The following is a 12,165-nucleotide window of genomic DNA, read 5'->3' on the forward strand; positions in this document are numbered from 1 at the left end:
TTTGATTCGCATTGCTGAGTCAGTTGGTTTGCAGTGAAATTGTTTAATCTGCCACTTATATTGTCATTAATTTTTATACTTGTTTTATAGAATGGATTGTGTATAATCTTATTTTTTTCCGTCGTGCAATTAACATGTAATTTTTTTTATACTCAACTAGATTCGTTCGCAATTTTTAATCGTTTCACCCGACTCACTTAAATGAGCCGTTCTTGGAAAAGCGATTCATTTGCCAGTCACACGTCTCTGTTCCCAAGCCCCAGTATTCGCAGGCACGAGAAGATAGATTTATCACATGCAAAAAAGGAAGGGAAGAAGAAATATTAGTGGGACTATCCAAATGTTCTTGTAACTTGTTACTTCTATCCCCAGGATTTCTGGCGTTTAGGTGAAGTGTAGAAAATTAAAGGAAATAATTTTTCTATAGCTAGTTAGCAAGGCATGGCCGACATCGATAAGCTGAACATAGACAGCATCATACAGCGCTTACTTGAAGGTAAGGTTGACGCTATATCAGACAGAATTTTCTTGCAAGCTCTTAAAAATGTATTAGTATTCGGGTCAATGTACGATTTGATATGTTGTTTAAACTGGATGAAATGGTAATGACTGCTTGGCTGGTTAGCTTGCTGCTAAACTAGGACAGACGATTTAGACTAAGTAACCACTCTGTAGAGATTGTTCTGTTCATTTTAAGGTGCTAGTATTGAATTGTCTGGTCTGTGTCGTGTTAAAGAGCTGTCAATGACTATGCAGGTAATTGACATAAGTTACAGTATTACGGTAACGACTGTTACTGTAGTTTAGTGTTTTCTAACCTTGGTATTTTTACGTTATTGGTAATAGAAGAAAAAGTAACATGCGCTAGCGGGCGATCTTTTCCGTTGAATGTTGTTGTTGGTCTTTCGGCTGCTCCCAGTCTGCACTACAACTTGGCACAGGTTTACGCCGGATGCCCTTCCTGACGCAACCCGGACCATTTTTCCTGGGCTTGGGACTGCATCCAGTGGCTGGGAATCGAACCCGGGCTTTTCGCATGGCAGGCAAAACACCTACCACTGAGCCACCAGTGCTTTTTGATGAATGACTATGGGAATGGCTACTGAGTATGCAATCACTAGCGTTAGTACAGGTCCTTCTAAAAAAAAAAATTGCATATTGTGATAAATTTCATTATTTTCTGTAATGTACTGATAAACATTAGACTTTCATATATTTCAGATTCATTACACACAACTGAAGTAGTTCAAGCCTTTTAATCATTTTAATATTGATGATTTTGGCATACAGCTCATGAAAACCCAAAATTCCTATCTAAAGAAATTAGCATATTTCATCCGACCAATAAAAGAAAAGTGTTTTTAATACAAAAAAAGTCAACCTTTAAATAATTATGTTCAGTTATGCACTCAATACTTGTTTGGGAATCCTTTTGCAGAAATGACTGCTTCAATGCGGCGTGGCATGGAGGCAATCAGCCTGTGGCACTGCTGAGGTGTTATGGAGGCCCAGGTTGCTTCGATAGCGGCCTTAGGCTCATCCAGAGTGTTGGGTCTTGCGTCTCTCAACTTTCTCTTCACAATATCCCACAGATTTTCTATGGGGTTCAGGTCAGGAGAGTTGGCAGGCCAATTGAGCACAGTAATACCATGGTCAGTAAACCATTTACCAGTGGTGAGCAGGTGCCAGGTCGTGCTGAAAAATGAAATCTTCATCTGCATAAAGCTTTTTAGCAGATGGAAGCATGAAGTGCTCCAAAATCTCCTGATAGCTAGCTGCATTGACCCTGCCCTTGATAAAACACAGTGGCTCAACACCAGCAGCTGACATGACACCCCAGACCATCACTGACTGTGGGTACTTGACACTGGACTTCAGGCATTTTGGCATTTCTCTCTCCCCAGTCTTCCTCCAGACTCTGGCACCTTGATCATCAATATTAAAATAATTAAAAGGCTTGAACTACTTTAGTTGTGTGTATTGAATCTAAAATATATGAAAGTCTAATGTTTATCAGTACATTACAGAAAATAATGAACTTTATCACAATATGCTATTTTTTTTTTAGAAGGACCTGTAAATAGGACTGTTGACCAATTGCACTTTTGGCAATAAGAGTTTCATTAAGAATTAAGATTAATGACTTTAGTGGTTATATTATTTATAAATATTTAGGGTATATTAGATGTACATTAACAGTGCCCTGTACACCACAATGCTCCTCTGATAAGTAGAATATTGTAAAAGTTTTTTTTTTTTTATTATTGATGTAAAAACCACAACTGTCATATAGTATATTATCTTTACACATCATGCAATCACACTATTTCAAGCCTTTTTTAATAATAAAACAAATCCATAAAAATCCAGCATCTCCAAATATTAGAATATTTCATTAGAAATTGAGTAAATTACAATGTTACAGTATAAATAGCATGTATCTCTCAGTCTGAATATATGGATAGGGAAGACTGATGACTTGACAATTGTCCAGAAGATGATCATCAACATCATTCCACAAGGATTGTAAGCCACAGCAGGTGCTGTACTGAAACAAGGATTGATGACTTGGAGAGAAAAGTAAAGTGGGAAAAGGATCAGTCAAAAGCAGCAGTTATGACAGGAGCCTGAATAATAGTTTCAAGTAAAGACAATTCAAGAACATGGAGAGCTTTACAGGGATGGGAGTGAGGCTGGAGTCAGTGCCTCAAGAGCTACTACACACAGACGTCTTCGGGAAATGGGCTACAACTGTTGTGTTCCTAGTATCAAGCCACTCCTGAACCAGAGAGCGTCAGAAACATCTTACCTGGGCTAAGGAGCTTGACGCCCAGTGTGAAGTTTCCATAGTCAGTGGTGATTTGGGGTCCTATATCATCTGCTGGTGTTGGTCCAAACATGACTACTGCTACTGCATGCTGACAAGCTTTATGTGGATGTCTATTTCCTTTTCCAGCAGGTTTTAGAACCTGCACAGAGAAAATTAATGTGAAAGCAAGTCAAAAATCTCTAAAAGTCCAACTAATCCATGTAGTAACGCGAGTGGCCATGCTGTTTCACATTCCGCCTTAAAAGCACAACTTGGGAAATGAGACCATTTGGATGAATGCATTTGTTCTGATGGAAAAAGGACTATAAGGTTAGCTTGTTAAGGCAAACGCATTTAAGTCAAAATGCCTTAAGCTAAATGTCCTTGTCCTAGTATGGCTGTATTTCACAACAAATGATTCCACTGTTTAGGCACCGATAACGTTTTAAAAGCATTAATTTGGGGGGGGGGGGGGGGGGGGGGGGGTTTATTTGTAATCATCAAAAATAAAATGACAAAAATGTTTGAGGTATATAATGCAACATATAATTATTTTAGAATATACAGTGGGGTAAATAAGTATTTGATCCCCTACAGATGTTCTAAGTTTGCCCACTTACAAAGAAATGAAGGGTCTCTAATCTTTATCATAGGTTAATGGTAAAGGATTGAGACAGAATATCAACCAAAAATCCAAAAAAAGCACATGATACAAATGTTATGAATTAAGTTGCATTGGTAGGGGATCAAATAAGCTTTTTAAACATAATTAATTTCCGAGATGCACTGTATTTAAACCACATTCAAGAGTTGCCTAGTGATCCACATTGCCAAATCAAATTTGTAGTGTAAATGCAAATGTGTGTGAACATGTCTTGGAAAGGAAAAAAAGGATAAATTAATTGATTGTGTTGTTACATAGCCAGAAAATGTGATCTAGACCTTTTAGAGATTGCGCTGAAAGTACTTCTACTCCTAGGTTAATGGATAAAGGCCGGCAAAGGCAAAATCAGCTGCCTTTCATAGCATCTTTTGTGGTATTCTCCCTCATTAATTTATACGTTTTTTTTAGCAGACCTTGTGATGAAAATGTTTGAATAGTCTTTTAGGTAAAACATAGATTTGCAGAACATGTTTTGCCTTTGTTTTTGCTATGCTCTGAAAATGTTTAGGATTAAGATCAAAAGATGAATATGAGTCAGAAACTTTCATTTTCTGATAATGTATAGATGTGTTAAGCAAATTGGTACATGGCATATTTGGTGCTAATCCATTCAAGGTAAGCCTTTTCGTGATTTGAAATGTACATCAGGGTTTGTATAGTCATAAAAACAGTTAGAAATCACATTTAAAAAAAATTAACACCATATATTAAAGTTTTATAAAAGAGTAATTCCATCTCAAATCAACCAATGAAAGAGAAATTTTCCACCATCACTTCTCAGACTTTGCTGATTTTTTCACCAATTGTTGGTATTGCCATGAAAATAAAAAACCCCAATTTTTTTGTCCCAACTCCCACTCGTTAAAAAATGGCAGCCATCTTAATTTTTGCCCTCAAAGTGCTTCAAGACATGCCACACCCCTTTTTGAAATCCTCGTTTCCTTGATAACTCACTTGCTATATGTCATATGGAGATGATGTCTGGGTATATGAACTGGGTATATTTATGTAATTTTTATGTAGATTTAGATTCTACAATCAGAATTTGGCTATCTGCTGTGGTTATGGAGATATTTCTGAAAAAACATTTTTGGGGGGTACCCCTTTTCGACCCCCCAGAACCCAAGGTCTGCATGTATATATGTTACTCAAAAAAATAGGGGTTACTTCACATCACCTTATCTTGAAAATAAATGAAAACCAGGGGTGTGTTATGCCCTGTTTTATAGAAATCATAAAAAATTAATTGTCCAGGTTTTGCAAATGTTTTACGGTTTGATACACATTTTATATACAAAGAATGTACATGGATCTACACATTAGGCCTTACCTACCAGTAAATGTGTCATTTTATGGTGGTACATGTAAGATACATGTATCACTGTCAAACAGTATCCTGTAAATGAACCATTCAGGTTCATACTGATCAGAAAGTTGAATCATCTCCAACCAACTCCATGAGTGACCTCGCACTCAAGGAACTTGGTGATTGCATCATCTTTTTCTTGGTACTAATTAAGTGCAGAAAAACTAAAGCAGGTGAGTGTGTTTCATTTATATTAATTTATTAACTGAAGCTTTCCAATGTAGTTTGTTATCTTAATCACAATCTGATTACAAAGACTTGATGGCAAAGCTTGTCTGTTCTTTGGATTCTCGTGACTACCGGTATATGTTGCACAGGTGTGAGCAGTGTCCCCCTAAATTAAAACTATCTGATTATCTTGATTAGGGCAGGGCAATATGGCCAAAAATATTTATCACAATATATATTTGAAAATTTGCGATAATGATATAACTGACGATATAATTGACACGAGACAAAGCAGCTGTTTGTATGTGCATTAAAGCTATATAAAATTTTAACAGTGCAAATGCAAATTCCACACCACTGAAGTTGCACCATTTTTACAAACCAATTCTGGTTCATCTGTTTCATTTAACGATCCGCTTTCGCCTTTCTTATTCTCCGCCGCCGCCAAGCTTTTTCCGCCATAAGCGTTTGGAAACAAAGGCACTGCACATGCGTGTTTTACCCATATTCTATCACGATATTTCATTTTCTTATCATTGCCTAACATTGTACCGTGTATTACCGTGAAAGGTATAATATGGCCCAGCCCTAATCTTGATGGAATATTTGAAAATGCTGACTTGGACCCAGATGACACTGTTCAGTTCAAGCAGTGGATTTCATTATGAGACTTTGTGAAAAATGTGACTCCTGCACAGCTCATCACTATACAGCCAAGGCCCAAGCTGCTTATTTGAAAGAACTGAAAGAGAAACTTCCCATTGGAAAGGAGGCTGTTATCCTTATGAATTTTGCCGAATGCTATTTTTTATTTGTCAGGATGCTGTTCAAGGTTTTCATTGGGATACATCCCAGGTATTTTGACTGTGTAAAGCTGCTTTGCGGCAATGAAAATTGCTAAAAGCGCTATACAAATAAAATTGAATTGAATTGAATTCTGCATCCCTTCGTGGTTTACTATAGGGATGGTAGTGAAAACGATGGTTCACTAAGTTGCAAAAGTTTTTGTGTTGTCAATAATGAAAGGGAACACAATGCTATTGTTGTTCACAAGTTTATTAAGGTTTTCATGAATCCACTGAAAGTTCTACTACCAAATTTAAATCATGTGCATTACTTCTCAGATGGTGCAGCCAGCCAGTACAAGAATGATAAAATATTTTACAAAATTTGTGGAGGCATTTCCTATCAAAAGGACTTTGGTAGCTACAAAGTGCATGCCTTTCCTAGTTGATTTTATTTGTGTCACTGCAACTTGACAGGTCTCGTACATGTACATGTACCCTTTTGGTCTTATTCCATAAACTCATTTTTGTGGACTTTGTTCTTTCAGAATCAGATACCCAGGGTGATGAAAAAAAAAACTGTGATTAGTCCTTTCAGTGTAGAGAGATTAATAACGTCATTATCAGTCTTTGACTAGATATGCATTACAGAAGAATTTGAGGTAACTTTTACTTTGAAAGGAGCAGATTTTATGAGTATGCATTAAGTATTCTACAGATATTGCAGTACATTTCTGTGTGTCAAATCATAAAATGTTGCGAAACCAGGACTATTAATTTTTGATGATTTCTATAAAACAGGGCATAACACACCCCCGGTTTTTATTTATTTTCAAGATAAGGTGATGTGAAGTAACCCCTATTTTTTTGAGTAACATATATGGGTAACATTGAGTAACATACATGCAGACCTTGGGTTCTGGGGGGTCGAAAAGGGGTACCCCCAAAAAATGTTTTTTCAGAAATATATTCATAACCACAGCAGATAGCCAAATTCTGAATCTTGCAGAATCTGAATCTACATAAATAATTACATAAATATACGTAGTTTCATCTCCATATGACATATAGCAAGTGAGTTATCGAGGAAAAGAGGATTTCGAAAAGGGGCGTGTCACGTCTCGAAGCGCGTCAAGGCCAAAAAATCTTTTTTTAACGAGTGAGAGTTGGGACAAAAAAATTTGGTTTTTTTATTTTCATGGCAATACCAACAATTGATGAAAAAATCAGCAAAATCTGTGATCATGTGGTGGAACCCACTGGTTGATTTGAGATGGAATCACCCAAAAGTCATGACGCTTTTGGAAATTATTATTATTTTTTTTTTTCTTTTATTCAGCATTTGTGGTTTTTAATAATCATTTCTTCAGTGTTTTTGCAAAATGTGCTGTGCCTGTCCGTGTGTGCACACGCACATGTAAAGCCAGGGGTAGCTCAGTGGTTAAGGCATTGGACTACGGTTCGGAAGATCCCAGGTTTAAACCCCACAACCACCAAGTTGCCACTGTTGGGCCCATGAGCAAGGCCCTTAACCTTCAACTGCTCAGATGTGCAATCAGCTAAAAATGTAAGTCGCTCTGGATAAGAGCGTCTGCCAAATGCTTAAATGTAAATGTAAAGCCTCATTTATGCTTCTGCGTCATGTCTATGCTGAGTATAAACCATAGGCTACGCAAGTGGCCTATGGAGGTGTGAGCATTTATTTTTTTGCGCTGCTGTCTGTGTCGCTCTGCAGTTACACCTCCAAACCTGTTGGGGTAGTTGGCGGTGGGGTTTCTAGGCCGCTGTGCTGAGTCTCTTCGCCACTCTCTGGTGAGTGAGTTTTTTTTTTTGGTGTATTACAAACAAGGGCGAATGGAACTGAACTGATCTTGTTGGAGTTTAAGTTGATAACAGTTAACAGTTAAACAGTTACTTTTACTTTTACTTGAACACATAATTAAGAGAAGACTGTAGAGGAGATAGTCAGCACATTGTACAACCTAATAAAGAAAAATGGAAGCATGGAAGAAGAAGCAGCCAGGAATAAGTTTCCATCAGGTTGACCATTCAGAGTTGTTGCAGTCCTTGTCGCCATGACATGGTTACATTTCTGGGTTAGTGCACTTCAATCTTTACCATAAGGTATGCAACTAAGCAAGGCCTATGGCATAGACTTGATGCAGAAGCATAAATCAGTCTTTAACGTTGGGTTGATGTCCATCACCAAACCTGGTCTTTTAAGGTTATAACTCTGTATATGGCGTCCCCTTGTATTTAATGTATTAAATACATTAGCTTATATGTATTATATATTAGGTTACACATATATACACAATAACAATAATAATTATATTAACTAGGGAAGGAGGACCGTTTCTACTTTTTCTGCTTTAGAATGGAAACTTCTGGGCTCTGGGATTGAAACCCAAATAAGCAAGTCTCTCTCTCTCTCACACACACACACACACACACACACACACACACACACACACACAGAAAGTAGGGCCCTTAATCAGGGATTGGAGAGCAATTGTCTTAGGAGATAGATTTGTACTGTAAACAAAAGGACTGGTGTTACTGGAGGCATTTTAGAACTTGCAAGCAATTTTTAAAACTTTTTTTTTTGTTTAAGGTGTTTTTTTTTTTTTTTTTGTTAGTGATTTTGTGACTGGTTGTAAATGTGGTTGTTTGGCAGGCAGTTGCTCTGTCCTCAGGGTGGCGTTTCGTGTAGACTTTCACCTATTCTTCTACTGACAGTTGGTTTAAATCAGTGGTTCTCAAACATTATCTGTCATTCCCCACTTGAGGTGGTGGGCGAATGTTCACTTGTGAACAAAATGATAGCGAAAATGGCCAAGTTTACTATTTATTAAAATATCAATTTCTAAACCAATAAGATCAAATAACGCCAAGTTCAAAACATGTCAAATGCATGTGCAATTGTTATAACAAGCTTACTTTGTCCCTAATCTAGAGCTAACTTTCAAAGACGTCTTGTGGCTTATTAACATGACTGGGTTGTGTTGTCTCTAAGTGTCTTCCTACTTTGTTGGGTCTCATGCTGTCTGCTACCAGCGGTTTAAGACACAAAACACACATGGGTCTCTCCTCTGCCCCCACCATCCCCACCATGAATCCAAGCGCAACATAGGCTTCATCATGTTTTCCTTCTGGCTGGCTTTTTGGTTGATTAGGCTGATAGTGCTGAATCACCTGCTTTTTTGTGGTCCATGTAACAAATGTTTCCAGTGACGTTATTATGCTCACTACATACAGTACGCTACTGACCGGGTGTTATGCTCTAAAATGCCCCCCTGCCACGGATTGCGCCCCCCCCCCCCACACACACATAGTCAGTTACAAATAATATATTAGAAATTAAATTAATAGGTTTATGGTTTACAAATTACAAATTATAACTAGATACAAAAGTTTGTTTAGACAAACTTTAAGTTGGCTTGAGAAAGCCGGAGATCGAAGTTTAAAAGTGTGAAAAGTTTAAAATAGTTTAAAAAGTTAAAAAAGTTAAAACAGTTTAAGTTTAAAAGGTTTTAAAGACAGATAGATAGATAGATAGTGTCAGACAGATAGACAGTTACAGATATATAGATTGATAGATAGATTTATAATTGAGTCTATGGATAGATAGAAATAGTCAGATTACAGATAGATAGATAGATAGATAGATAGATAGATAGATAGATTAGTTAGAAATAGTCAGATGATAGATAGATAGATAGATAGATAGATAGATAGATAGATTAGTTAGAAATAGTCAGATGATAGATAGATAGATAGATAGATAGATAGATAGATAGATAGATAGATTAGTTAGAAATAGTCAGATGATAGATACATAGATAGATAGATAGATAGATAGACAGATAGATTAGTTAGAAATAGTCAGATGATAGATAGATACATAGATAGATAGATAGATTAGTTATAAATAGTTAGATGATAGATAGATAGATAGATAGATAGATAGATAAGTTAAAATAGTCAGATGATAGATAGATTAGAAAAGTTAGATAAGTTTGAATGAGTTAAAATGTGTTAGAAATAGTACATAGAAGGGAAGTCTATAGATAGATAGAAATAATCAGATTACAGATAAATAGATAGATAGATAAATAGATAGATAGATAGATAGATAGATAGATAGATAGATAGATGAGTTTGATTGAGTTTGAATGGGTTAGAAATAGTACATAGAAGAGAAGTTTGATTGATTCTAATTGGCATTAGTGAGGTGGGGGTTGTGGGGGAAGGGTCGTGCATGCGCACGCACACTCTTCTGTGACAGACACAGAGAACCGCAAACTGTAATAATTAAGCTCTCAAACAAACGCTTCCCAACCGAGAACCGTAGGTCCGATCGCAAAAAATCTTTCACCGTGAGTGGCACGAACTTCCTGACTACGACATATTGAATCCTCATGCCCGTAGAGTGTATTACGTGGTGACAGTGTAAAGACACCCTCCGATTCACACTCTGTGAATATGGCAGTTGACAGTGGCACGCATGGTGGAAAATCAAAATTTTCATCAAACTTAAGCTGCTCTCGTGAAGCAACCGTGAAAGTTATCAAAACATGGACCCAATCCGTAAAAGTCCAAAGTCTTGTGACCCGTTTAAACTTTGAATGATGTTTCTACGACAAATTATGGCCGAACGGTAAGCTTTCAAAGTGACCCGTGTTTTCACCCTTTTTCGGGCCATTTCCCATTGAAATGAATAGGGGAAAATAGGGTGGTTATTTGGGAATTTCGGGAAAACCGTGCGACGGATCCCTACCAAATGTCATAGCACACCATTCCCGAAAAAGGCGCACGGTTTGACACCTCACTCATGGCACTCGGGCAAAGTTAGTCTCAATGTTAAGTCTGTGGGGGGTTAATTGCCCCCTGCGAGGGCAATTGACCACGCACCCCTTAGAAAAGTCACAGCACCCCATTCCCGAATAAGGCGCACGGTTTGACACCTCACTCATGGGACTCGGTCAAAGTTGGTCTCAATGTTAAGTCTGTGGGTGGTTAATTGCCCCCGGGGCAATTATCCACCCACCCCTTAGAAGAGTCACAGCACCCGATCCCCGAATAAGGCGCACGATTTAACACCTCACTCATGGGACTCGGGCAATGTTGGTCTCAATGTTAAGTCTATGGGTGGTTAATTGCCCCCGGGGCAATTAACCACCCACCCCTTAGAAGAGTCACAGCACCCGATCCCCGAATAAGGCGCACGATTTAACACCTCACTCATGGGACTCGGGCAATGTTGGTCTCAATGTTAAGTCTGTGGGTGGTTAATTGCCCCCTGCGGGGGCAATTAACCACCCACCCCTTAGAAAAATCACGGCACCCCTTTCCCGAATAAGGCGCACGGTTTGACACCTCACTCATGGGACTCGGTCAAAGTTGTTCTCAGTGTTAAGTCTGTGGGTGGTTAATTGCCCCCTGCGGGGGCAATTAACCACCCACCCCTTAGAAGAGTCACAGCACCCGATCCCCGAATAAGGCGCACGGTTTAACACCTCACTCATGGGACTCGGGCAATGTTGGTCTCAATGTTAAGTCTGTGGGTGGTTAATTGCCCCCTGCGGGGGCAATTAACCACCCACCCCTTAGAAGAGTCGATCCCCGAATAAGAGTCGATCCCCGAATAAGGCGCACGGTTTGACACCTCACTCATGGGACTCGGGCAATGTTGGTCTCAATGTTAAGTCTGTGGGTGGTTAATTGCCCCCTGCGGGGGCAATTAACCACCCACCCCTTAGAAGAGTCACGGCACCCCATTCCCGAATAAGGCGCACGGTTTGACACCTCATTTGTTGGTTTACGATGAACGGTGCGGGACCAGTTATAATTCGCTAAAATCCCCATTATAAGTCAATGGGACGGTTAATTGCCCCCTGCGGGGGCAATTAACCGCCCACCCCTTAGGAAAGTCATAGAAAAATTCTTCCCGAATATTCTGCACGCTTTGACACCTCACTCATGGGTCTACGATAAATGGTGCGGGACTAGTTCATCGCCAAAATCCCCATTATATGTCAATGGGGCAAATTGGGGACCTCTCTTGCCCCGGGGGTAAAACTTATACCCTTGTGCATGGTATCTTTTGACAAAGGCTGCAAACATCTTCAAATAGGGTTAATTTAACGTTTCTACAAAATTCCCTCTCTGCGCAACAAACCGTCAAAATTCTCTCAATGTTAAGTGAATGGGATTTTTGGGGCGGTTAATTGCCCCTGCGGGGCAATTAGTAAGTCCGATCAGTTAGAAAAGATATAGCACACCCCGTGAGATCAGTCTGAAGGTCTGGGCCGAGTTTGGAGTTAGTGGAGTTAAAGCTCTAGGAGGAGATAGAGTTTATAAATTTAGTCTC

At 38.8% G+C, this 12,165-nt stretch overlaps 1 protein-coding gene across 1 annotated transcript in view; it reads left to right on the plus strand.

The window, feature by feature from the left end:
- Window positions 1–239: 239 nt before the first annotated feature.
- Window positions 240–12,165, plus strand: part of ppp1cc (protein phosphatase 1, catalytic subunit, gamma isozyme) — a 44,518-nt gene continuing 32,592 nt past the window's right edge. The window contains exon 1 of the mRNA XM_053485424.1: window positions 240–496. Coding sequence (XP_053341399.1) covers window positions 442–496 — 55 coding nt within the window. The 5' untranslated portion in view covers window positions 240–441. The remainder of the gene's footprint in view (window positions 497–12,165) is intronic.

The sequence above is a fragment of the Clarias gariepinus genome, chromosome 24 (genome assembly GCF_024256425.1).
Source record: "Clarias gariepinus isolate MV-2021 ecotype Netherlands chromosome 24, CGAR_prim_01v2, whole genome shotgun sequence".
Lineage (NCBI taxonomy): Eukaryota > Metazoa > Chordata > Actinopteri > Siluriformes > Clariidae > Clarias > Clarias gariepinus.